The sequence below is a fragment of the Arctopsyche grandis genome, chromosome 1, assembly GCF_051622035.1.
Source record: "Arctopsyche grandis isolate Sample6627 chromosome 1, ASM5162203v2, whole genome shotgun sequence".
Classification (NCBI taxonomy): Eukaryota; Metazoa; Arthropoda; class Insecta; order Trichoptera; family Hydropsychidae; genus Arctopsyche; species Arctopsyche grandis.
In genome coordinates this window covers 28,738,444-28,765,456 of record NC_135355.1, presented here as the reverse complement: position 1 = coordinate 28,765,456, position 27,013 = coordinate 28,738,444, and the positions used below count along the sequence as shown (strand labels likewise).

General features: G+C 35.4%; 5 protein-coding genes across 7 annotated transcripts in view; 2 read left to right on the top strand and 3 right to left on the bottom strand.

The window, feature by feature from the left end:
• The first annotated feature begins 1,942 nt into the window (after positions 1-1,942).
• Orai (calcium release-activated calcium channel protein orai) lies at positions 1,943-11,532 on the top strand. Its single transcript, XM_077427919.1, has 5 exons — positions 1,943-1,983; positions 4,428-4,515; positions 8,522-8,680; positions 8,753-9,989; positions 10,222-11,532. Exons 3-4 carry the CDS (start codon positions 8,537-8,539, stop codon positions 9,275-9,277), a joined length of 669 nt encoding a protein of 222 aa, XP_077284045.1. The 5' UTR covers positions 1,943-1,983; positions 4,428-4,515; positions 8,522-8,536; the 3' UTR covers positions 9,278-9,989; positions 10,222-11,532.
• Positions 11,165-13,792, bottom strand: mRpS22 (mitochondrial ribosomal protein S22). The gene is made up of 8 exons (XM_077427906.1): positions 13,702-13,792; positions 13,196-13,328; positions 12,900-13,129; positions 12,693-12,817; positions 12,557-12,614; positions 12,275-12,483; positions 12,020-12,200; positions 11,165-11,949 (listed from the first exon to the last, which is right to left on the bottom strand). Exons 2-8 carry the CDS (start codon positions 13,299-13,301, stop codon positions 11,731-11,733), a joined length of 1,128 nt encoding a protein of 375 aa, XP_077284032.1. The 5' UTR covers positions 13,302-13,328; positions 13,702-13,792; the 3' UTR covers positions 11,165-11,730.
• A 1,948-nt stretch (positions 13,793-15,740) lies between these two features.
• LOC143909713 (uncharacterized) lies at positions 15,741-18,013 on the top strand. The gene is made up of 5 exons (XM_077427835.1): positions 15,741-16,174; positions 16,412-16,945; positions 17,237-17,498; positions 17,581-17,686; positions 17,763-18,013. The coding sequence occupies exons 1-5, from the start codon at positions 15,870-15,872 to the stop codon at positions 17,894-17,896; spliced, it is 1,341 nt and encodes a 446-aa protein (XP_077283961.1). The 5' UTR covers positions 15,741-15,869; the 3' UTR covers positions 17,897-18,013.
• On the bottom strand, positions 17,981-20,034 carry LOC143909733 (queuosine-tRNA galactosyltransferase-like). 2 transcript variants are annotated; one of them, XM_077427877.1, is made up of 8 exons: positions 19,961-20,034; positions 19,832-19,886; positions 19,533-19,758; positions 19,324-19,454; positions 19,093-19,256; positions 18,876-19,028; positions 18,177-18,459; positions 17,981-18,108 (listed from the first exon to the last, which is right to left on the bottom strand). In XM_077427877.1, exons 2-8 carry the CDS (start codon positions 19,856-19,858, stop codon positions 18,028-18,030), a joined length of 1,065 nt encoding a protein of 354 aa, XP_077284003.1. In that variant the 5' UTR covers positions 19,859-19,886; positions 19,961-20,034; the 3' UTR covers positions 17,981-18,027. The 2 variants fall into 2 exon arrangements, with proteins under 2 accessions (XP_077284003.1, XP_077283995.1); XM_077427869.1 differs by having other exon boundaries at positions 19,970-20,034.
• A 1,678-nt stretch (positions 20,035-21,712) lies between these two features.
• Positions 21,713-27,013, bottom strand: part of AstC-R2 (Allatostatin C receptor 2) — a 92,403-nt gene continuing 87,102 nt past the window's right edge. Inside the window, exon 5 of one of the 2 annotated variants that reach the window (XM_077427848.1) lies at positions 21,713-23,811. In XM_077427848.1, the coding sequence (XP_077283974.1) occupies positions 22,504-23,712 (1,209 nt within the window). In that variant the 5' untranslated portion in view covers positions 23,713-23,811 and the 3' untranslated portion in view covers positions 21,713-22,503. The remainder of the gene's footprint in view (positions 23,812-27,013) is intronic. The other variant, XM_077427856.1, reaches the window with a different exon arrangement.

Here is a 27,013-nt window from a genome sequence, read left to right as displayed (position 1 = left end):
GTCGTCTGTGGTCTGGTCTCTGCTGATGGCTGCTCTGCTCTCTGCCTCCCTCTCTCGTATCGTGTGCGTAAATTGCGGGGCTGCAGTCCTCCCAGTACAGTACAAACGCATGCTATTTTTGTCGTCCACATGGGCTGCAGACCTCCCAGTATAGTAAATTACATATGCATGTTATTTTTGTTTTCATTCGATCACCAGTTTAGTTAACGAGCTACTACAGCCTGATTAATCTCTGCAGCCCCCCCCACTATGAATTCTCACGAGCCGCTACTGATTTTAAGTTAAATGTACAGAGAGCAAGCAGGGGGGAGGGGGGGGGAGTTCGAATACAATGGTAGCACGTGTGTTTGAGGTTATGCACCAAGCACGCGTGTCTGAGTTGTCTGCCTTCGGGACGAAGACAGACCAGGCTTCCTCAATACACCCCGGATGAATACTGGAGCTGGTCTCCAAGTATCGTCAAACATCACCAGTCGAGGAAACGAGCCAAACATCGAGGGAACGAGCCGCGAGTAATGTGTGGCGGCTCACTATACGACATGTTCGAGTTTGGTCACTTTCCTGCGAGTGGGGACCAATTCGACTGTGTTTCAGAGTAGTTACCTCACTCTGCCTTCAGCTGTCTTAAATAAAGTTCTTCTCGTTAATTCATTTCGTTCTCCAGCTAATGCGTGGTAATACGTCATGCCCGTTGTTGCTGGAACAGTTGGGACTTTATGTCCCTAATAATTATGTGCGTGGTAGACATCATCATTTGATAGTTGTACCTGCTGCTCACACAGTTCTTTTTCGAATGGCTCCTATTCCAAGAGCTATTCGACTTCTCAATGAAATCGTTGCTGCTGTCCCTGAATGTGATATTTTCCACCTCGGGGAGCGTAGATTATCGGATATTATCTTAACATATTTATCTGGTAACCTGCGCTCATCATTACTTTCTTAATTTGAATGTGATGAATGAGTGGAATCTTAATCTACTCTCTTCCATTTGGGCCTCGCTGTGATTTTATTTTTTATTCATATTTTGTTTTATTTTATTTTACTTTTTCTTTCTCCTTTGTACATTTTTATATACTATTTTAATTTTGTTCAGTGTAAACAAAGAATGGGGTTTATGGATTTTATTTTTAATTTTTACACTTTTGTTATTTTTTTTCTCTCTGAATGATGTATTATTTTCCTTTTGTTACTTTTTTTTTATTATTTTATTTTACCATGTTTTCTGCTTTTGCTTTATTCCTTTATTTACAGTTAACTTGTTTTTATATCATGTTTTTATATCTTTTTCAAATGTAGGCCATTGTAGCGCATTAGGTTCTTCCTGTAATGCCACAATGGTCCAAAACTATTAAATAAATAAATAAATAAAGCACGTGCATCAACATGCCAGTTGTCTCATTCGTTCATCCCCCTTAAATGTTTACGCGGCGACGGTTGGCACGCAAGTGTTTCGGCTAGCCGCTCTCAGGGTGGCCAGCACAGGCAAAACATAGGTTTCGTGGGTCGTAAGGTCACGAAAACCGACCATCAGACAATTGGTCTGAACAAATGCTAACTAGTCAAGAATCTGCAGTTGGTCATTACAGCTTATTATTTTTATTTTTTAAACATTTGAACACATATAATATGATGGTGGAGCGGAGTAATTAATAATATAAACGTCGTAAAAAATGGCTCGTTGCAATTGTATGTATTACATATGTAGTTATAAATTGGTAACGGTTAAGGATGTAAAGTGAACGACGTAAGACCACCAGTGGGTCGAATTGAAACGTCAGTCGCGAGTCTGGTGGCGTCTCGTGTCGTTGTGGCGGCATGTCCGTGTGGTCAGCCAGCAGCGGCGGACTAAGCCCGGAGCCGCCTCACGTCGTCGCCCCTCGCCTCGCGCAACCGCACCCACTTTCCCCTCCACCTCCACCCCCACCTCCTCACCCTTCCAGGAGGCCTCTGCTGCATTCGCACTCCGCCTATCTCCACCTGCAGGTACGCTCTCTACTCTACTCTACTCTACTACTCCTGCACTCCTGCACTCCTGCACTCCTGCACTCTACACTTTCACCATCACCTCACCTCACCTTTATATAGTTCAGTCTTCACAGCCGACCCCTCCCTCACTCGATGCATATCAGCTTTATTCTGTGGTCCACCAAAAACCTGGACCTGCGCCAATTTTACTTTTATTTCGTGCGTACTTAGGATGGACTACTGAACCCTTTGCCCGCGGCAATAAATATAGCGAACAAGCCTTGTACGCGGCACCTTTTTCGCGAATTTGGCAATCGAGTTTTCGACCTTAGATACAGATTTTAATATTTTCTCAAGTAACCAGATATGTTAATTAACACATAAAGTATTATTTTAAACAATAAAATACATAATATATCTCGTAGTTTTGGATTAATTGTCAAATAATCATTCTTTAAAATTGTATGAAGACGTGACGTCACATAGACGATGTTTCAGTATAGTTCCATTTAAGCAAATTGAATAGGTGGCATTCATTCAACTCTCAGTAATATATTCAACCAATTTTGAACCTTAAAACAGTTGAAATAGGCGCATATAAGCCTCAAAATCCCGTGCAAAGTTCATAAATTCTATGGAAGACAGCCGCGCTACAGACTTGTCGCCCAAAGCTTCCATAGAAGACGGCCGCGGGCAAACAGTTTAGGATTACTCAAACTACGTATGTTGAACGGAACACTGGCGTTAAAATCAATATGCACCAGAAATGCATTTAGCATGTATTTTTTAACAACTGCTAACCATATGAAATAAATCAGATGTCATTTTTGGTTCGTCGAAATGTCGAAAAGAACAAAAAGCTTTCAACTACTTTATTAAAGCTGACACTTGTGTGAAGAAAGAATAATTATAATTTAACAGACGTGTCGGCGAAAACTAAATCATGCTTAGAGGTCAATCAATGATATAAAAATATAAAAACAAACATTGTGTATGTATGTACATATGTATGAGATCCATTTTTTTTTTTAGTCAATATTTCATATGATATTTTTCAGTAGCATTTCATTCAAAATATATAATATTATTCCGCCAATTGATTACACTGAGCAACAAAAAAAAACTTGTTTTTTTACTTAATGAGCGGTTAATGAGATGAGATTGGCACGGGGAAAAAGTGTGTAAAAATAAAGTATATTTTTGACTTTTATAAAGTATTTTAAAGCAATAAGAATCACAAAAGATAGAAAAAACATCAGACTGTTGATTCCAATAGTCACTTTTAGCACAGCAATACCATATTTTGCGTTAAAGTCTACAAAAGCCAAAATTTTGTAAACATTGTGCATTTTTTTTAAAACGTTCATATCATAAATGAGAAAAGGTCAACCAAATCAATGTCATATTCGAATTCAGTGGGTTAAACTGATTAGTCTCCACTCCAGTAATTTTTTGTTGTTGCTTAGTGTCGCCTGTTTTATAAAATGGCAAACATTTGAAAAAGTTTCGATATTAAGACCATCTTCAGTACAATCTAAACCTAATACCACTTGACTTTCGTCTCTAACTGAAACCGAATAAATTTTTGAACGGAAAATGCATACTGATTGATGACAATGTCCACCAGATTCAAGGAACCGATGGCAAAGTTTAATAACAGAATCGTCAAGTTCGTCTCCCGACCTCAAAAATGTCTGGGATATTTATTACATACAATAAATGAGTACTTATTTAAAAAAAAATGGACTCTCATACGAACAAATATATATAAATGATTTAATCTACATTATAAAAAATGCCTGAAAAAAAAGACGATGCATAGTTAAGTCAATTGTGTGTCAAAATACCAGTACGTATTTGTATTATTATTTAATTATTTAATTCGCACTAAACTAATTTGCCGTGCAAAAATAAATCTGCCAACTTCTGAAGGTCGTTCAATAATTCTAATATCAAGTCGATTATGAATATGTCATCATACTTTATGCATCGAATGACCTTAAGTTCGACGCATATATGTACGTTTTTGTTTGTATATACATATGTTTCAGCCCATTGCAAAAATATACTAAACCACAAAGCAGATACGATTACGTACATATGTGCTTTGGGGCAAACCATTTCCTCGCTTTCCTCCATTTCATTATCGAATTAAATCGATGCTCACCGCCATGGTTTATATTCATTTTTATTAATTTGTAAGTTCAACACCAAATTGTTATTTATCTGCTTCTATTTATTATAATTTATGATTGTATTTCGCTTTCTGCACACCGATTTGCATGTCTCTTGCAATGTTACAATTTTAATATTACAATATTTCAGTGTTATAATGTTTCGTTTCGATTTTTACTATGAACGACTTACACTCATCATTATGTACATATGTTATCTTTTGACTGCCGTTTTTTTTTCTACTCTAGTATCATCCTTTTATATATTTTTTTCATTTGCATATAAAGGCTGCAGCGCAGATGTCCTTGTCTGATCTAGTCACTGGTTAAAAGGTGTCTGGCACTAGCACTCCTCCTTACTTCAAGCCTTTATCTGGTACGAATCAACTATAGTTTCAATTTTATGTCAAGATTTCTATTTATGATTAAGTGTGTTATTTGTTAAGTTTAGAGTTTCACTACATTGTGCAATACTTGTGTTTGAAAACTATCAAGAATACGTATAATATTCAATGGACACACTTGCAAATAAATTGATAAGTGAAATCACTACAATATCATAGCTATATAGCCTTCTACATTAATTACTAGGTGTAAATCAACAATTAATTGTTATATACGTATATATATATATTTTTTTTTTTGCTTTGTATGTAAATGTAAATATAAGTGGTACTAATTGGTTATATGGGCGCCACCGAGCATTCAGTATACATGTTACAGTTGAAGTGTATCTTCCAGTTGTAATGTATTTTGACTAGTTGGAATATATTCCACCTAACCTGGTAGGGGTGACCGTAAAAATGTCGAAAATATTCGTTTATCAAGCATACACGTGAAAAACGGTCAGTATATATATATCAGTAGCGTGCGGTAAAAGTCTCTCTCCCCCCGTCGTACATCCTCACTTAATTTGCGCCAGCAGGAACAAGAGGAACATGCTTTTCCTCCCGTATCCTGCGCGCGCACATTAAACAAAGCTGTATGACAAAAAGAGATATAATTTCACCGCATGCCACTCATATATTATATATACACAGTACCGTTTACCATGCACCCTTTTTTTTGATCTTTCGATCTTTGCCTTTCGATTTTTCCACTTTCGGTGCCGTGAGGTAGACCCACTTTGGGCCGGGCCGCACCGTGCAACTTTGTCGGCCGACTTGTTGCGCGACACGAAAAAATATATGGAAATGTGTGCGACAAACAAGTTGACGAGTGTGGCATGTCCCATCTACCTGCATGCATTGGTCTGGTCGCCCTCAACCAAGTTGTTCGCGAGTTGAGCGGTGCGGCCCGGCCCTTTCTATCTAACCTGGTACCAACTAATAGTTGGACTGTATTTTCAGTTGTAATATATATTTTGACCATTTGGAATATAATTCACCATATGAATCAACTTACGTGGATTAGACAAAATATATTCCAACTAATCAAAATATATTACAACTGAAAATACACTTCAACTACAACGGTAGTTGGTACCTACCAGGGGGTCTACCTCACGGCAACTAATCCACGTAAGTTGATTCATATGGTGAATTATATTCCAAATGGTCAAAATATATTACAACTCAAAATGCAGTCCAACTATTAGTTGGTACCAGGTTAGATTTTCGGGTTAGAAAGGTTAGGTTTTCGTGAAAACGTCACTCGACTAGTAAATTGAGTTGGAAAGTCACATTTTTGGTTTGGAGTTATCGTAATACGGTATTTATTACCTTTATTCGTAACACTTAGCAAATATTAACGCATTAGTGAATTCTAAAGCATTCGTAAAACATCAGAGCTGTCAAAACTCAACTGTTATCTTACAACTGGCGCACATTGTTGAAAGTGTATTTGCGCTTATAGAATTATAATTTACTAGTTCAATTGTATTTGAATATGAATGATCTAAAACAGCAGTTGGAATTTATTACAACTGAAAATACACTTGCACTAACACAAAAAAATACACGACAGTTACATGAATTTCGTAGGCACGTCAAGAATCGGAGTAAATGATTATCTGTAATATGTTAAATTGATTTATTTTCTGTCCAACAGCTCTATTTTAAATAATTATAAATATTTAGTCATTTTGTTTATTCATCAAAAAGTTTACTAACCACTAGATTAGATTTTACACTGCAATTAACGCTGAAAATTGCAATCGCTGTGAAAATCAACCTTGGTTTTTCCAAATAACTTAATGTAATCGTTTTTGTAGAAGGAAATGTCCCCCAAATTTCGGTGTAACGTCAATCACTGTTACTTTTAAACTGTATGCGATACCTAGAGAACTGCTGTGTATATGTTTGTGTTAGTATAAGTGTGTATACTTGATGTTCTGTTGCGCCCATATAACCAACAAGTACCGTATAAGCTTATTTGTACTTGTGTTTTATTTGCATTTATTTAATCTGTTATTTTATATTGCTAAATATAGCATTTATTTTATTCTATGCTTTTTGCATCTAAATAATAAGTCGAATCATGGTTATGCATGATCACATCTTTGGTGAAAACTTCATCAGTTTCTCGCATGTATGTATTTTTTTTATTTATTCATTTTATGGAAATCATAATTTTTATAATGGAAATCACAATAGTTATGTTACAGTTAAATTGTATTCTTCAGTAAAATTATACTTTCACTAATTTAAGTATATTTTCGCCAACTCAGTCGGTGAAAGCATATCACACAAATTAGGACATTGAAAACATGCTGATACTCAGATGCTAGATCACAATAGCACTGATTGGATAAAAGGACTGAGGACTGTCCAATTGGTGAAAAAAGCTCATCCCATTCAGGAATAAAATTAAGCTTATTTGGACAAACTGCAAAAGTTGGTCTTACGTCATCAAATTTGGCTTCTGATGTAATTAAATATTTATAGACTGAAAAAGATATCGAAAAACTTTTGTTCAAGGTAGAAAAAGAAGATACAACATTAATAAAAGTATCAGAAGTAAATGTAAAGTATTCGGCATATGAATTCCCTAAAATGCCATTGAAAGTATACTTTTACTGCTAGTATGAAATCACTGTAACATACATAACATACATGTGTATGTATAACTGAGCAACAAAAAAATCACGTTTTTATTTACTTGAGTGGAGATTAATCAATATTTACTAAGTTCGACCCACTGAATTCGAATATGACAATGATTTTTGTTAGTTTCTTTTCGTTTATGAAATATAAGGGTTTTTAAAAAAAGGGGAAGTTTTACAGATTTTTGGCTTTCGCAGTCTTTAACTTAAAATCTAGTAATGCTGTGCCAAATTTAAGTATTAAAATAAACAGTCAGATGTTTTTTTATGTTGATTGTGATTTAAAATACGTATATCTAGCGTATTAAGTCAAAAATATATTTTTTTTACACATTTTTTTCTCGAGCTATAATCCTATTATAAAACTGGCCTAATGTATCCAACAGGTCAGTTTTATATTTCACTACGTTTACAAGGATTTGTTTTCAATGTTGGTATTTTTTTTTATTATCTAATCGTAATAATTCGAGCGGTTTTGTAAATAGTGATTAACGTAATAATATTAATAATTTGTAGGTAATGATTTTGAACAATATTGAGATGAAAATAAAACCAATCTTTGTAAACCTAGTGAAATATAATACTGGCCCAATGAATATATAGTTCGAGAAAAAGAAGTAAAAAAATATGTATATATTTTTGACTTTTAAAATTCGCTAGATATTTAATTATAAGTATTTTAAAGAAACCAAAAATCACAATCAATAGAAAATCCGACTATTGTTTTCAATACTCACTTTTGGCACAGCAATACTAGATTTCGAGTTAACACGATGGCGGCCGCTGATTCATATTTGTATCATGTTAGGTGCACAACGCTTAGTAGCCGCTGGTACATATATGATTTACGACTGCGCAAACTGTATCAGTCCGCTGATATATTTTTGTATCACGTTTGCGTCAATCGTTTGTGGCCGATGATACAATTTTGTATCACGTTTTCGTTTATGATGAAAACGTGATACAAATATATATCAGCGTACTGAAAAATATATTCGCGCAGTCGTGAATCATATATGTATCAGCGGCCAGTAAGCGTTGTGTACCCAACATGATACAAATATGAGTCAGCGGCCACCATAGTGTTAGAACAGAACTGCAAAATCTGTAAAATTTGCGCATTTTTTTAAACGCTCACATATCGTAAACGAAAACAAATCAACAAAAATCATTGTCAGATTCGAATTCAGTGGATCAAAATTAGTAAAGATTGATTAGTCTCTGTTGTGATAAATTATTTTGTTGCTCAATGTAATCGAATCGAATTTTTGCTAACAAAATTTAACACATCAATTTATTATTTCATCAATGTTAATTTATTTCCATGGAATGTTTGTAGCAAAATAGGAGTTTAATGTCCGGCGAAGGCGGTGGAATGTCACAAGCCGGAGACACGCTGCACACACCCGGGTACTTGTCATGGCGGAAGCTTCAGCTCAGCCGAGCGAAGCTCAAAGCATCCAGCAAAACTTCCGCTCTGCTATCCGGTTTCGCAATGGTATACCACAACAACATTCCACATTCAAACCACAAAAACAGCGTCAATTCATACCCTCATCAATGATTCTAGGTCGCCATGGTAGAAGTTCAACTGAACAATGACTCGAACGTTCCGAAAGGCATGCTCGTGGCTTTCGCCATATGCACGACGCTTCTGGTCGCCGTGCATATGCTCGCTCTGATGATCAGCACTTGCATCCTGCCGAACATTGACGCCATCGGCAACCTACACAGCATCTCACTAGTCCACGAATCTCCGCACGAACGGCTGCATTGGTATATAGAAACGGCTTGGGCCTTCTCCACGCTGCTAGGACTGTTGTTGTTCCTGTTGGAAATAGCCATTCTTTGTTGGGTCAAGTTTTACGACTTGAGCCCCATGGCGGCTTGGTCTGCCTGCGTGGTGCTGATACCGGTGCTCATTGTGTTCCTGGCTTTCGCCATACACTTCTACCGCTCTCTCGTCACGCATAAGTACGAAGTTACCGTTTCTGGGATACGCGAGCTGGAGCTGCTCAAGGAGCAGATTGAAATTAATGATCAGGAAGGTAGACTCAACGGAATGGGCATGTCAGATCAGACTCTCATCGTTTGATGTCTCCGATATGCAATTGACTAAAATGTACGCAATAATAATTTAAGACTAAGTGTGTGAATGTTTTGTCAGTTTTGATTCGGACGTGCGATGGATATAGGCTAGCTATGGTTGCCATATGTTTACTTTTATTAAAATATATGGACATGGCCAATTTTTTGAAATGCATGAAGTGGCCAACATTTGAGCATTTCGTAAACAATTTATAGGACGTAAATGATGCATCATTCAAACGGACACTAAAAATAGATGTAGGTTCAAGTTTTGGGTGTTTTCTTTTTTAATATGGTGTTTGGAATGGTCATCGTCGCAATTGCTCCGTATTACGTCCGCGTAGACCGTTTAGAGATCTAAATCTTATCGAGTAGTCGGGACCAAGTTTCAATCGACCGATTGAAATACCGCTCGTTGAAAATGCAGCAACGTGGCGTTGTGTATTATTATGCAATTGGTCGATATAGTACGTATATATGTATGTTTCATTCATTCTTGTACGTTGTCTCGGTCGTTGCACATTTGTAAATGACTCGGTATGTGATTGTATTTAATTTTAATCTATTCATATATGTATGTGTTACATGATTGTGCTACTTATATTGTGATTTCACATTTCGCTGCAAATATTGTTACTTGGAATTGTTTTAATCATTTTATATTCATATGTATGGGGACGCGACAATTGGTTCAATTCCAAAAGGTTCTACGACACAATGTACTTGACAATTGGTTCACTGCCGAAATGTACACGCTACAAAATCTTCATGCGACAATTGGTTCATTACCAAAATGTCCACGAAAATAACATTCACGCGACAAAAAAATACGAAAATTTTCGATACAGTTAAGACTTTTGAACATTTTGTCGCGTGAATTATATTTTCGTGGACATTTTGGTAATGAACCAATTGTCGCGTGAAGATTTTTTCGCGTGTACATTTTGGCAGTGAACCAATCGTCGGGTACATTGTGTCGTTGAACCAATCGTCGCGGAACCATACTTATCACTAGATGTAGGACCGGAAGCGTGCCGTTTATTGTTCAATTGTTGTAAATCCTTTGTAAAAAATGTTCGGCAAACCTTTAACAATGCATTTACAACATTTGAACCATATGCAGCCCCCTCAGGGTCCGGGCTTTACTTATCACGTACTTCATTTTAAATTGTATTTTAATTTATATAAGAAAAATAGGAATTTAATACATTTCGCTCGAATTTTGTGTATTCCCATTTTTATTTTTAGTTTAGGGAAACAGAATTTTCTTGTTGCCAATTTGTGAAGTGTACTTATCTCGTATATATGAATCCACAGCATTTTTCGTCTCTAGTCTCTAATTTCTAAATCTTGATGGTAGTTTTTCAATGTCATGACTTTTACCTACTTACCATGTCAAAAATATGACAATTTATTTCTTAATATGATTATTTTTAATAACATATATGTATGTATGTGTATATGTTACAGTCCGAGTGTAAATTTCATTCGTTCATGAACATACTAGTTTGTTCATACACGAACCAATCTGGCCAGATATACACAAATTGACTAGTTTGTTCATGTACAAACTCTTAGGCATAATTTTAAGTATTCTCAATCGTTTGTTCCATCCCATGTATACATGCCTACCCTGGGCTGCAATATTTTTAATATTAGTAACGTTGCAATGCAGTTTCCATTGGTTTTCCCCTTTGAATACTTGGCGTCTTGACAGCTAAAAGTTTCATGCGACACTTGGTCGGAGTCTATTTGAAGATGGCTTTCGACTGTTATTTTTAACTAAAACCAATAGTTTGTGTATGAACTAACTAGTATGTTCATGAACGAACCTGAGTGAACACTTTGACTGTATAACATATGTATTTGGTGATCAAATAGTAGTCTTCCAAATAATTCATAACGGTATATTTATGTACTTTGATGAAAATGAGAAGTGCATATTTCTCAAATAATAACATTAATAAGTGATAATGAGCAATAGTATAAAATATGACTAAATGGTGTGAGATTACTTACTTTTTTTTAAAAATATAGTTATACGAAATGATCTTATTGATGAATTTTTATAATATTATATACCTGTGACTTTTTGAGATACTATTTAATATTTTATTTATTTAACTTATTTGCCTTTTTTTGTCAATTCGTTAATCTTTACCTGTTGTTGGATGTTGTTGATTTTCAACACGTAGAATATAAGATATATAAAATTGTTGAAGATTTGATAATCATGTATATACATTTTTAAATAAATCAATTAAACGAATTATTGTTTATTTATTAATTCAATTGTTTTATAAAATATTCTGCGAGAACCAGATCGAAAAAACTCATACACTAAATTGCAAATTTAAAAGTAATTCGATTGGATTATTATTACTGAATGTACAAGTTTCTACGATAGACTAACTTAACTGATGCATACAAAATACAGATAATATTTAACCAATGACGAAACTAAGACACTCCATGCGCTGCTCTGATTCCATGCTCCACTTTTATTCTTTGTTTATACAATTCTCGGAGACCTTGCAAAGCCAAATCCTGTTGGGCCTTTTTAGTAGAATTCTTATTTATATAATTGTCTATGCATGTGATACATTTTTCATCCAAGTTTATTTCGTCATTGGAAATTCTTTTTAAGTCAATTTCCGTCGAAGCTTGCGGGTCTAATATCTGCAAATCGAATTACATTGATAACTATTCATCAATTTACAAAATTAATTCATTAAATAGTGCAATTTACTTCTTCGACCAACGCCTTAGTTTCATCTGTTTGGACCAATCCTGGATGCATGATTCTTTGTAACGAAACCAAAGCAACGGATTCTCGTATAACATTAGTCTGTAACAATTCTAATAAGAGTCCGTCGATTGAATTATGCCAAGCGAAATAGAACGCCATCGGTCCAAAGTGCCGCGTTGACCTGCAATTTTATTGTTTTATCAATTAACAACCCATATACGTATTGAAAATATAAGACCTGAATGAATAGTTAACCTTAAAAGTTCGTATGCAGCATGCAGATTACAATGTTGATACACTTTTGCAGTCATATGATGGAATTGCAGCTCGTCCGGTTCGTATTGAATGCAAGCTTTGTCTAATATAAATTCATATGATTTTTTTTCGAGTAATTTATTGAACAATGATTCGTCTGCTACCATACTTGGCTCTTTTAAAGTACGCCCCCTCATAGGGAAATATGTCTGAAATCATTTTGTACAGGATATGTTGTAATTTTCGTTGATAACAAATTGTACTGTAATTAACTATACAGACCTGACACATTCGCTTTTGTACTTCACGATCGGCACGTTTCAACGTACCGTCCGTTTCTCTAAAATAAATATAATCAGAAAATTATATAAAGGAATGGCAAAAAAGATGGCCGATTCAAGAATCTTATAAATAATACCTGATGAAACAAATACGGTTTTTGTTTTCGACATTAATTGATATATCAGTGAAGATGTATTTGGCTGTATCATAACCCCCAAGAGCGTGATCTTTTGAAATAATATGTTCAGTATTATCATGAAGCTAAAAGGAAAAAGAAAACATATAAAAAATACTCGGATTTATTAAAAAAATATATATATATATGAAACACATGAAATAGTACTTGAATAACTGGTGGCATCTGCAACAGCCTTTCAGCTCGCGTTTTCATTTTTTCTATTTCTTCTTGGAGTTGTTTATCAGTCATAAATTTATATTCTGGAGTTTCCAATATTTTCTCTCCATAGTTTGTACGATGTCGAAAAACTTTAGAGTGATCGACCCTGGTTAAATATTTCAGTAGTCTTTGAACCTTTGGCGAGAAGAAGTACGGCGCAGGATCGTTTTCAGTATCTGAACATAATGAAATTATCGTAAAAATGAGAAAAAGAAGGTTAAAGAAAATATTGAAATACGTACTGTAAGCAAGAGGTAGGTTATTGAATAACCTTTGCTGTAAATAAACGAGCGATAGATGTGGAGATGATGCTGTTTTTGTAAATCGTAAAAGCTGTGGAGACCACATATTTCCAAGTAGTTACGCAATATAAAACTGAAACATAAAAATATACTTCGGTACAATATATAAATACACTTCATGTAAACGTTTTGGCAGGTTGTATCAGATGGAATATGTTGAGGTTAACTGTTATGTATTGATAACCTTAAAATCGCTTTCTCTTAATCAAATTAAACACAACAAAGCCGAATATAAAATTAAAAAAAAATAATCAGAGATGTAAGCAATTCTCATTATAAATATTTACTATGTATGTCTATAATTCTACAAACTATTCAACTATATGTGTAATTTGATAATGGGTAAAGAAATATTTGATAAATTCGTGTATGTTCGATTTTAAACGAAATGCCAGTATTAAAGTATTAAAAATGAATAGAATAAAATGAAAATAGTGAAAACTAACCAGCATGAGCTAATAAAAATGGGCGATTCTGACAGCGAGACCGGTCGAACGCATGGAAAGTATTGCCAGCTGTTAAAAGTATATTTGTGCTGCCATATATAAAAAGCTTTTACAAATGAAGCGGTACTTCAATTTTAATGATTATACTTTAAATGAAACGGTGCAGTTGTTTACCATTTCACATGTTTTTAGGTTATATAACAACATCAGGACATTTTTTTTTAAAGAATGTTTCTAAGCACTTGAATTATGGATGCACATTTATAAAAATAAAAAATCGATTTTAATATTTATAAACAAGCCCATCAAAGGACTTTGCCAGGACAGATATCCAAAAAACCAGTACTTTACTTCAATGGTGGTTTATCATACATTGAAAATAAACGCGCGCTTAGGCACCTCGAACTTTGCTACCAAAATTTATAATTTACAAATTATTATCATTGTCCACAATACGTTCGTAAGTCAAAAATAAATGAAATTAATACCAATTTTACATAGTATTTATTTTATTCCAAAAACCGTAAATGTTTCAAGTAAAGGTCTGTTAATGAGAGTTGGCGCGTTCTCGTACACAGAAACGCGCGAAAGAGACTTTTATTATTTAATGCAATGCTATACTCCTATTCACTGACACGATACAAGCGTATTTGTTCGCGCCAACTCTCGGTAACAGACCTATTCATATAGTAAATGTTTCGGCGATTATTCCATTTACTATATGTGTGTTTACCGTAGTAAATAAATAAAAAAGTAAGGTTTTTGTAAAATCCTAATGAAAAGCGTGGTAAAAAACGACAATAGAATTTTTTTTATTGAAGTTGGGGCCTCAACGGACACAGTCATGTGTCTTGCTGCATCCTGAGAGCCTATTAGTAGCTGTATGGTTCCAGGAGCTCCCGCCCTTTTTATACGCAGCTGTTTACGGAACAGCCAGAAGTCATGTACGTAGAGGAAGGATCTCGTGATCGGGTCTCCAGGTTTTCTTCCGCCAGCTTATTCGGCTGGCGACTAGGAGCTTAGAACCAAGAGAACCCCTACGACACGTCCAGGTCAATCCACGTGTTCCCTTTAGAACGTGTTCCTGGAGGACACCTGTTCGCTGCCTTGCACGTCCCGACGTGGGAGCCATGAGCCATTATCGCGAGTAAAGGTCTGTTCATACCTATCCAGCACCACCCGAATGTACGGACAGTATTCTTTAGTACTATGGGGGATGAACGAATGAGACGACTGACATGTTGATGCACGTGCTTTATTTATGACAGTTGAAGGCAGAGTGAGGTAGCTACTCTGAACACAGCTGAATTGGTCCCCACTCGCAGGAAGGTGACCAAACTCGACCATGTCGTATAGCGAGCCGCCACAGAATACTATCCGCACTTGCAGGACACCTGCAGGATACGGGTCGTGCTGGATAGGTATGAACAGACCTTAAAGGTGTTCGTCACAAATCTCGTAAAAAAAACATTCGCGTAATAATGTTTGCACAGTTTTTTACGCCGGATTTTCGTGCGCCGGGAGATCCGCGCACGCGATTTTCGTAGCGGCGGTTATCCTGGTGGCAATTCACTTTTGCGACGTAGCCATTTGGGTTTGGTGCAAACGATCGAAAAGCGCCAGACAGATTGAACCACAGATTAACTGGATGGCTGCTTTAAACGCAATTCTCGATTTTACGAATGAAAAATTACACATCAGATGACGAGTAACCTTTCGATGTGCACAGATGCAATTATTAAAATGGTAATTATTAAAATTGAGTTGGATCTTTCTGGCGAGTTTTTAATAATTTAATAAGGAAAAATTCGGAACTAAAGTATCAGAAGCACAAAACGTATATAGGGTAGGTATACCGGGACTTCGGGTAGATTTCGCATAGTGTAAGTGCGAGCAGTGTACGGTAGTGTAAGGTACACGTGTCGTCAATCTGTGGTTCAGTCTGTCTGGCGCTTTTCGATCGTTTGCACCGCATCGAGCCCGTTTACCTTGGTAAATATGTATGTAATCTGAAATAATAAAAAGGTCATGGTCACAGAGTGACGGTATTTGGAGAAGTGTCAGTAGCGTCGAGGCGAGGTGTGGAGTGTGGAGTGTGGAGTGTGGAGTGTCGAGTGTCGAGAGTAGTGGTGTGCGCAGTCGTAGAATCGGCCGCAATTATCCCGCACATGGTGGTGTTGTCGGGGGCGGCGGGGGCGGCGGGGGCGGCGGGGGCGGCGGGGGCGGCGGGGGCGGCGGGGGCGGCGGGGGGCGGCTTCCGCGTGCGCCTCTCGCTGGGTCGATACTTCAGCGACGAGCGGCGACGGGCGCTGCTGTGGATTGAGCCGGGCGAGTCGTGCCGCCTGGTGCGACACCTCGAGAGACGCGTCCGCACTCTCTTCAGACTCACCGGCGCCTTCTGCCTGCTCAAGGACGACCTGTTGCTGCCCGCCACCGAGGACGTGCGCGTGCTACATCCAGACGACACCGTCACGTATTACTACTTTCATCAAATTCGCAGACACAAATATTTATTTCTTCAGAATACACATACATATGAGAGTATTCGTATTAGGACCTTTTGTTTTCAATTTTAATTCAATTGTTTTTTTTTCTTATATTTCAAATAATTCAAATTTTACTTACAGTCTTATTATTATTCTCAATGTGTGATGAATGACAATTTCAGTTTTCATTTGTATCTATACAATTTTGTTTAACGTTTTTTCAGGGTGACTCCTTTATCCGAAAGTTTTCATTTTTCGTTGAGTAAAGACGATGTCATGGACGGTGACGAGAACATTATGGAAAAAGAAGTCAAGAAGAAAAAGAGAAAAAAACAAAAAGAACTATCCGATGATAACAGTGCAGCCGACGATAGGAAAAAAAATGGCGAATGTGCAACGCCATCGTCGACTCCGGAAAGGAGTGTTGCGAAAAAGAGTAGCATCATTGACAATCCAAAAGTAATATCGGCCATTGAAAACATAGAAAAACTGCACGCCGAATTGACGAGACCCGTCGAGGAGGAAGAGATGAAATCGAAGACTTTAGCGATGCTTAAAGAACTGGCCTCGCCTAATATAAACACGTTGCCGTCGCTCATAAGCGACGGACGTATTACAAAAAGGAAACGCGTCAGAATCAGAAAGAGCAAAAAAAACAATCAGTCGATGGTGTCCTCCTTGTCGGAGGGAGAATCGACCGCACCTCACAGAAGCAATACAATGGTTTTGATCAACGGAAAGATCAACTCTCACATCAGGTATATACATCACGTGCTTCTCAGAAGAATGCACTTAATAGTGGGGCAGTTTTGAAAAATCCTCATTTTCAAAGGCGCTCAAGAAAACTTACACAATAGAATTCCACAAAAAACGGTTAGCACCCTCAGATAACGTACAAATACCACTTGACGATTTTTTGTGGAATTCTATTGCGTTAGTTCTTCTTGGGCATCTTTAAAAGTTTGGATGTCTCGAAAGGGCGGCTCTCTTGAGTGCATTTATCCGATCACCACATCACATACTATGCAATAATAATGTGTTGATTTTAGATTTCAACCTAATGACACGTCTCCGGTTGCAGTTTTGAGGAATAAATCTCACAATATCGATGAAAAGCCTAGAATTATACAAGCAATGCAAACTTCGAAAGTTAATTCTATGCCGCAAACATCCACAGCCTTAATTTCTGAGCATTTCATCAATACGACAGTAGAAGATAGTCATCCAAATCTCAATACAATTTTGAAAGAAATCGATAAATTTCCTCCCGCTAGTGTTTTCCCAAAAGAAAACGATATAATACTATTCAAGGTATTCTTCAACTTATTATGAATTTAAATCGATAATGATAATACACATTTGTTAAACATATGTATGTTTCTTTTGTATGTAGATGTTGAAAATCAATGAACAATACACTCCAGTGCTTTCAAATTACATTCTTGGCAAAGTTTCCAACGCTTGTGTTGAAACTTCTTTTGTTAAATTTTCTATATTAGGTATGTATGCTGTTACATTGTGTTGGTATTTTCACAATTTTGATGGAATTTTAAACGCACTGCCAAATTTTTGCAGACGGACATTCGGAATGTGTCGCACCGGCTGGAAAGTTCGACTTGGAAGAGTGTATCAACGATGAAAACAGTACGATAGATGAAATCGATTTAGTGTGGAACCAAGTCATTAATCCTAAATGTATTCAATCATAAATTTTTTTGTGTATTATATGAAATGTGTATGTTAACAATATTATGAGTAAACTTACTTTATATATTTTTCTATATAAAATTTTTCATTTATGATTAAAAGTTTATTTATACATTTTATAATAAATTTTATTTTAGCTGAATAATACATAATCAGTACCTTCTTGTAAATTCAAAGATGACAAATTCTCTTCAAATGCACCATCAGTAAGATCCTACAATTTAACACATTTGTAAATGTCTTGCCACATTTAATACATGTACACATATTGCAAATACTTACAAGCTTAACGCAAATTACAAAAGGTGGTGTGGATTCTTTGAAATGTTGAATCGGCACTCTGCATACAACTTCTCTACGTATCGGACAAAACATTTCATATTCTTTCCCGATTTTATTGACGTCCACATCGCACAATGACTTAACTTTTGAACGCAGTTCATTGCTTAAATGTTTCATAAATCTTCTACCCTGCTTACCGCCATTCCAAATTGTAAAACCGTCGACACAAGATGGCAAAAATTTCTTCTGGAGCTGCTCTAAGCGTATTTCCCAGATGCGTTCACTTTATATGATGTAAAAAAATTGATTTAATATTTGTACAATATGCAATTATTTTATGTTCCAGGTGTACATTCTGTTCGTTCATGAATGTATTAGTTTGTTCATACACAAACCAATCTGGCCAGTGTACCAATAGTGTACACAAAAGAACAAATTGACAAACTAGTTTGTTCATGCACAAACTATTAGGCGTAATATTAGCAATATGTATGCTTACATAGAATTTCCCTTTTAAATATTTGGCGTTTAGACATTTTAGAGGTATAGACGGCTCAAAAGTATTTCATGCGACAACTGGCGAGTATTTTTGAAGATAGCTTTTCATCATTAGCAGTTACATTAAGACCAATATGAACAAACTAGTATGTTCATGAACGAACCGGAGTGAACATATACATATGTGTATCGGCTCAATACCTTGATATTGTGAATGTCGTTGCCTCCAAATGATATGTATAAATTAATAAACATTTATCTATCCTGCAAATTTTACCACCACTATCAATATGCTTGTAGAAGAATATCAAATCTTCTGGAGTGCCTCGTCCTTCTTCAGAGAATCCACCGACCCTAATATTAAATATATGGAAAGGTTAATCAATTATGTATTTTGAATTTCATAAGACTTAATTACCGTTCAAAAATGTCTCTGGCGAAAAACCAAGTGGGCATTATGACGGTTGGTCCGTGCGATGTGTAAATTTGCACGTTCAGTTTGTCTTGGCTCAAATTATTGGCCCATCGAGTGTACCGTTCTGTTGAGTTTGGCGGCTCTCTTCGGAATTGACATCCTATAATCTGTGTGTATAAATTCCATTTAAGCGGTGACTTAAAACTATCATAGAAAGTGAATCAATTTGTTTACTGTGTCCGGTTTCGATTTAGCAGCATTGTATTGTTCCCATATTCTTTCAGGTAGCATTTGATCGTCGATGTCTTGGAAGCATAGGAATTTGCCTTTGCTTTTACGAACAGCTACATTCTTGGCGTATCCCACTGTATTTATGCAAAATATATGGTTGTTATTTTAAATAGAAAAATAAATATAAAAATTTTGATATGTTAAATATGTACCTCCTGAAGGAGACGTGTTGGAGTGCATGTTAACGGTGTAATGAAAGCCATTATTTATGAATTTTGTTTTCCATTTTTCTAGTATAGTGTTTGTATCGTCGGTGCTGCTATCGTTAAAAATTGATAATTCTAGTTTGAGGTTATGTTTGATAGCTGTTTGAGTTATGATAGATTCGAAACATTTATCGATCCATTTGTTTCCATTGTAAATCGGTATGATTATTGACTGAAAGTTAGCAAGACTAAGTCTTCAGTATAGTTACTTTTTCACATATAAATAGTCATTTAATTTTACTTACAATGTCAATTTTATCTGATTTCTCCATTAGAGATGACCATTATTATAGCGAATGACTAAAAATATACAAAAATTATTTAATTAGAATTTATTTTTCTATTAATATATTTAAGTTATTCGGTATGTAAACAATCAAAACTTCAATAATGACGTTGACTTTGACAGTCAAGCTACCAATCTAAAATATCACAGTACTGCCAATATACTCTTAGTTGTGCAGTAATTGGATTATTAGTCACATTGTGGTGGTCACAAAGACAATTTTTGCCATTGAAATCGCGAATACGCAAATATTTGGCATTCAAGTTCTCGTTAGTATGATAGTTGTTGTTAGTATGATGGACTTTTCGGCTGCCAGATGTTCCGTTATTGAGATTTTAGTGACTTTCTGACTAGTGCTTTGTGACCAGTAATCACCGAACCCGTCGGGTGACCTTATGCATTTTTAAAATCAAACCAATTTGATGTTTATACTTAAGCATGGTATTTTGGAAATGGAAATGAGGTGAAGTGTTAAAATTTAAAATTAATATTAGTGAGTGTCATAATCAAAGACTGGCGGACAAGTTTCCTTTGCCAACAAAAAATGTTTCACTATTGTCAACCTTTTTTTTTGCTCTCTTGCTTTGTATGACAATGGTAATTGACAATACTGAACCATTTTTTGAGGACAAAGAGAACTTGTCCGCCGGTCTCTGGTCATGATTTATCGTGATCTAACATACAACCAAAAAAACATTCAGTGGCCTTATATATACAATTTTAAAGGCCAAAAATTTGCAATTAGCAGCTCGGAAGCCGAAAGAGGTTTCAGTTTAATGAATTAAATAGTTGTGGTGGATTTGCACACAGGTGGGGGCGTTTGTCACGAGGTCACCAATTGGACAGGGACTTTTTTGAAAAATAAATTTTTGGTGAGTTATTATAATTTTTCTTTACAACTTTCATCATGAAAGTTGAATCACTTTCCGAAAAAAAAGCGTTCGTTTGCATAAAAGTGTTCATTATTTTACTTAATGCATCACATTTCCGAGAAGCTCTATATTTGCACTTATTGGCCAGAACTTTCAGCAAGAGTTTCAGCATCCTCACCTCTCAAAACATTACATTTATTTGTATGAAGTCGACAATTTTTCATACAAGACAATGAAGCGTTTATGCGTGCACGTACGTAATTACGAAAATGCATTAAGCATGTTTTTCATCTGCATTTTCTTAAACCTTGCCCCTTAATTGAAGGGGTGAGGGGATAAGTTTAGAGCCCAACCCATTTTTCGTTACGCTTCGGGCCCCTAACGAAGTAAATTCACCGCTGATAGTTATTATCACAATATGTAATTATTAATTAAATATTGTGATACAAAGTGATGTAAGTGCATGTTTTTCGAAATTATTACAATTATTATATTTAGTTGTTTTGAAATTTTCCTTCGCGTGCGAAAAATAAATTCATTCGTTTTTTGTTAAAAGTGATTTTAAATTTTAAAATGTTAAAAATAAATATCAGTGTTTATTAAATTATGTGCATTCTTTATAAATGAATATTGAAGAAGATAATTAGCAAGGGCGCTTTAACGTTCACTATGGAGACTACGTGTGGCTGGTGAATTTTTACGTTGTTTTATATACACTGCTGTGCAACTTTATTTAATAATGTTTGCATGTTAATTAAAAATATTATATTTAACATTTTAGGTTGCAGTGACGGTAGGAAATTTAATTTAACTCGCGGAGATAATTTATCTGCAAGCATACATATTTTATTTGTAAATATGTTCAAACACAAAAGCAGCTCAAAATTATAGAACAGTTACTTTGATGTTTAGAAATTAAATTAGAACATATATGAACTTGGGTACGTACGCAGTAATTGAACACAAAAGAACATAATTATTCTTTATTTGATATTTACATATAGACAAAATTATGAATATAATGTGACATTACAATTATACATTTCTCATTATCTACAAAATGGACAGGTAAACGACAGTTATTATTTAAAATATTTTATTGGATAAACATCGTTAGAGTGTATTTTCACATAGTTTACAATTAAGTACATAAATATTTATAATTGAATGTTGAAAAATAAAAGCTATCAGTTGAAAGCTACACTTGATTACATGGGAAAAATATCATTCTATACATATATATGTACTTCAAATATAGACGAAGTTAAATAAATACATTTTTATACATTATATTCACATTAAAAATTATTACATTATCAATATCACAGATAAAAAAAGTAAAAAACACTTATATAAATAATAATTCACAGTAAATATGGCAATGATATTCAATGCAAGATTTTTCGGGCTCATAAAAAATCTTTCATTGCATATTGCTTAAAACCACTCATCGGTGTTTTGTCTTTTTGATTGGGATTATTTTATTTTTAAACATTTTTATATAGACACATATTATTCTTATACACATTTAAATACATACCGTTGAAATTTTAAATATTTTGATAAAAGTTTATTTGGATAAAAACACTGATATGTAAAACACAATTTGTTAATTTACTTTTGTATCATAAACTCGAGCCTAAAACATCAAAATTATGCAAAAAATTCTATTCGAAAGTTGATTGACTACATTAAACAATGCAGATTACCGAACTGACACGACGTCTAATGTGGATTCGGTTTGTTGTTAATTGAATGCTTAGACTTGAGTGCGCCTGACTCCATTGTTGATGTTGGCTTGAGTGGGTTTGACGGAATCGTTCTGAGTTTGAATGACGGAACGAGATGTGACAGTGACTGCTGTTGAAGGATCAGATCGAGACACCAAAGCAGCACCTTCACCTCCTGTGTTTGCCACCCCCCTGCCACCTGCTTTGTGCTTGCGAGGAAAGACACTATTCTCCATGTGAAGTGTGGCGTTCACATCCTTTCCAGCAGCGCAGGTGCAAGCCTTCATGAAGCTCTTTTTGAAGTTATCCGAAAGGAAAGCATAAAGGATTGGGTTCATAGCCGAGTTGGAGTAGCTGAAGCAGCCTGCGATCAAAAATACGGTGATCGTAATCCTGGAAGCGCAAATGTTAGGAGGGGAGTAGATAAGTGCCACCTGGAATACCCAGTACGGCAACCAGCACATGACGTACACAGAGATAACGGTCAGAACCAATTTCGTAACCTTCCTATGGGATCGTTTCTTCTCCTTGGACTTGTTCTTGGGTCCGACAGTCTTCAGTTTGCGTATAACCAAGCAGTAGAATACAAAGATGAACGCCAGAGGCAAAGAGAAGCCTAACACCAGAGAATACAGAGTGAAAATATGCTGTCCATTCATCAATTCATTCTCAGGCCATACTATATTGCAACTGAGGCGTCCCTCTTGTTCTATGAGGGTGGTGTACATGAATATGGGTATCATGAACAGTACACTGAACGTCCAAGCCGCTGCAGACACCACTCTCGAGATGAAAGGAGTTCTCATCTTAGGCGAGGATATTGGATGGCAGACGGCTATGTACCGATCTGCGCTCATGATGAACAAAAATATGCTGCTGGTGAATTGGTTTATCCCCGTCGTTATCATGTAAGCTTTACACATGGCGTGGCCGAAGGGCCAACACTGAAGGGACATGGTGGTTATGAGGAAAGGTATGCCGATCAGGAAGCACTCGTCGGCTATGGCCAGGTTGAGGATGTACATATTGGTGACCGTTTGCATCTTTGAGTATCTCAGGACCACGTAGATGACCAGAGTGTTGCCCATGAGTCCCACCACGCAGATGATGCCGTATACGACTTGCGTCACCAGATAGACGATGGGTATGTCTCCATTGGAACAGTTGAGCCCCAGGGAGGTGTCGTTGGTTGTGTTGGAGTAGAGACTAGATTCCGAAGTGTTCAGATAGCTCTCCATGATTTGTTTGGGGCAAATGTTTATATACTTTTTCGGTATTTACTCTTCAATTGCTCGCTGGTGCGTAGACTGTGGGTGTGTGCTCACGTGTCACCATTTCTGCAACAAAATACGGAAAGAATAAAAAAATATGCTTTTGACGAATGATTACCTACACCTATTATATACACTTCAGAGGGGAACGATAAATCCTTCTGTCGTGTCACGTACATGGTTTATGTACACGTGGGAATTTTACTTTGCTATTGCGGATTAATCACGAAGTGGTGTATTTTGTATGAAGTCGACAATTTTTCATACAAATGTATGCGTGATGGTCAATACATTATTGCTATTACACATACACAGCTATTCGGATATCAAAACAAATTAAATTAAATTTTTCTCTTTTATAAAACATTTAAAATACTATTTCGTTTGCTGAAAGGTTTACTTGATGATATTTCATACGATTACATTACATACTATATTGATGAGAAAATCTGATATGCTGGACCGATGCGATAAATATATATTCTAATGCTAGTCGAATTTCGTGACTGGTATAAGCTTACTTGACATTTCCGAGCATTCGGCCAGGTTGATAAACAATTCATCAGCCTGACAGGAAGTTCAGAAATATCTATCTATCGGATGACGTCTCGTCAGGTGACACCGGTAAATTGATCATTAATGGGGAGCTTAATTGTTTTTTGCCGGTTTGTTTTGTGGAATTAGTCCATTTGGTGAGCTGATTTTAAATTTTATTTCATTTTTAATCAATCAATCATGCACACTCATCTAACAGATTGCTCATGTATTTATATTAAACACGACATATATGGTGAAACATTGTACAGAAGGCTTGTATACAAGGCAAATACAAACAACAATTAACATCTATGGACAAATTTTGCAGCATTTATACAAATAACCAGCAGCGTGGACTAGTCGTTAGCATATTATGCTTTCGAGCAGAGTGGTTGTGGTTCGATTTCCACCAGTAGCTGCTGGCCAGACCTTGGTTTGTGACTCCAGGTCGATCGTTTCCTATCATAGTTTGTCAATTTTTCTGATTTTCATTGTAAAGGTTCCTGTAAATTGGCATTTCCTTTCCAATTTCTCTTGCAAATCTCAAGTTATTCAGAGTTTTTACGGTTCGCCAATTTGTATAACAAAATTCTGCAAAAATTTAATTCTAAAATTCTGCATAGATGTCACTGTGGATGATGTTTGTCTAAATTCGCATTGTATAAATGCTTGATAAAATAAAAATAAAATAAAATAAATCAGCGAAAATCAAGATCTGTGTGGTTATTAAATTCAGATCAACAATCTTTTGTTGGAGTTTGCCAATTTATCTGACTTAATTTTTGTGTAGAATGTGCTTAGTATTAAGATACAAGTTTGGCCATAGGTGTCACATATATGGTAAAAAATATAAAAATAAAAAAACACAAAGTAATCTACATATTACTGAATCGTACATATTTTATTAATATTTCAATTTTATTTGTTGTCAGTTTTATACAAGTTTGCGTCATCAGATATCAATATATATGTAGACTTATAAATTTTTATGTTTCACTAATATAAATGTAATACAAATGGATCTTCTTAATTTACGGCTAAAAGTAATCTCAAATCTAATATAGGTATATGTACATACCTCAAACTGCAAATACTTCTGTTAAATCTTTTCTGGGAAAGTTTAATGAAAATCGACCTAGTGGATTCGGAGAATTTGCAAAGTCATTCATCAATCGGACTTCAGTTATAAATTTAACTTAAAGTAATTTCGTTTTATACAGTAGTAAGTTGATTATTTGTTTATCAATACAGATGAGTATTTTAATATTTTAGCCGGAAACGAAATTGAATTAAAATGTAGAATTTTAATGGAATAAAATATGTTATGTACATACATATACGGAGTGCGCTAATTCTTCGCCGTTTATTTAGCGCAATTTATATAGGTTTATAATTTAAAATAGTAAATAGAAATAAACGAAGTTATTTAGTCGTGAGAATTTTAACGAAATGCTCGGACACGAATCACGATTCAAAGCGGGAAACTTTGATGTCGGAGAAATTGGCAAAGAATTAACAGTAAAACAGTATCTGTGATAATCAAAATGAAATAGCCACGCTACGGTTTGCAGTCCTTTGAGCAATAACGTTGCAAAATTAGTTTTTCCGCACTTCAAAGGGCTCACCAACCCTTTAGAGTGCGAGTGAAATTCGCTCTCTTCGTTGCGATCCCCGAATTTAATCCGGAAGCCTTTATACTGCGCTTAAAACATGATTTAATAAAGGTCATTTATCTCGCGAGTACAAATTTCCTGTGAGTACCTTTTTATAATGTTCGCAAATGGGAAATTGCTTGCGTGGGAAATTTTTGCTTGAATTCCACATGCGAACGCATCTGGGAAATGTCGCGGATTGGAATGCACATTAATTATAATATGTACATATATATGAAATGTGAATTAGTTTACTACCAGGCGAGCGAGGACAATATTTCGATTAGTATACATGTATTAATATACAGTATTTCGTTGTCCTATGAATATTTGAATATTTAAATTTCAAGAGGTTATAAATTTAATGATAAAACATATACGTATGTACATACATATGTACGTATTTATTAGAGATTCCAAAAATGTCAATATTTGTAAGTACCGTTTCTACAAAAAAAAAAAAAGCACCGCCGATACTACCGGTTTTGATTTTAATAAGCAATTTGTGCAATAAAATTGAATAAATTATTTTAACCAACCAAACCAGATATGAGTCACGATTAAAAAGATACTAAATTTTGTCACTACCAGTACTACCGAAAAAAAAATTCCACTGTTCGTAGTGCTGGTATTGATTAATATATTATTTATGTGTATTCAAATAGATTCATAGTTGTCTGAAATATCGGAAAGTGGGGAGATTTGTCATTGTTAACAGTTAACGTTTTATATTAGATTTAAAACAATAGAAAATCGAAATTAATATAGTTTAATAACAGGGTGTGGTAGAAGGGGGGGAGGGGGCAGAGGGGACCAGATGATCCCGGGCACAAGATTTAAGGGGCGCCATAACGCGGTTGGTAATTCCATATTATGTAAAATAATATGCTTGATTTTATTTTGAGAGAAATGTTCTTTCGTTTGTTTGAAAGGTGCTTCTGAAAATGTCAGTACACTGACCCTTTGCCGCCAGGAATCGGGAATTTACAATCATTTTTCTATTATTTAAATTTATTTGTTTGCATTAAATGGTAATTTTGATATTTTACGTAATAAACGTATTAGAAAATTGTGAAAAA

Bases quoted from the DNA above. Each gene is read 5' to 3' on its own strand.
- Orai (XM_077427919.1), top strand. From the start codon at position 8,537: ATGTCCGGCGAAGGCGGTGGAATGTCACAAGCCGGAGACACGCTGCAC. The intron at 8,681-8,752 runs GTATACCACAAC...CAATGATTCTAG, and splicing joins TGCTATCCGGTTTCGCAATG to GTCGCCATGGTAGAAGTTCA.
- mRpS22 (XM_077427906.1), bottom strand. From the start codon at position 13,301: ATGTGGTCTCCACAGCTTTTACGATTTACAAAAACAGCATCATCTCCA. The intron at 12,615-12,692 runs GTATTATTTATA...TATTTATTTTAG, and splicing joins AACCGTATTTGTTTCATCAG to AGAAACGGACGGTACGTTGA. The intron at 12,484-12,556 runs GTCTGTATAGTT...AAATGATTTCAG, and splicing joins TACAAAAGCGAATGTGTCAG to ACATATTTCCCTATGAGGGG.
- LOC143909713 (XM_077427835.1), top strand. From the start codon at position 15,870: ATGGTGGTGTTGTCGGGGGCGGCGGGGGCGGCGGGGGCGGCGGGGGCG. The intron at 16,175-16,411 runs GTATTACTACTT...ACGTTTTTTCAG, and splicing joins CATCCAGACGACACCGTCAC to GGTGACTCCTTTATCCGAAA. The intron at 16,946-17,236 runs GTATATACATCA...TGTTGATTTTAG, and splicing joins AAGATCAACTCTCACATCAG to ATTTCAACCTAATGACACGT.
- LOC143909733 (XM_077427877.1), bottom strand. From the start codon at position 19,858: ATGGAGAAATCAGATAAAATTGACATT. The intron at 19,455-19,532 runs GTACATATTTAA...GCATAAATACAG, and splicing joins CAACACGTCTCCTTCAGGAG to TGGGATACGCCAAGAATGTA. The intron at 18,109-18,176 runs GTAAGTATTTGC...GTTAAATTGTAG, and splicing joins TTGTAATTTGCGTTAAGCTT to GATCTTACTGATGGTGCATT.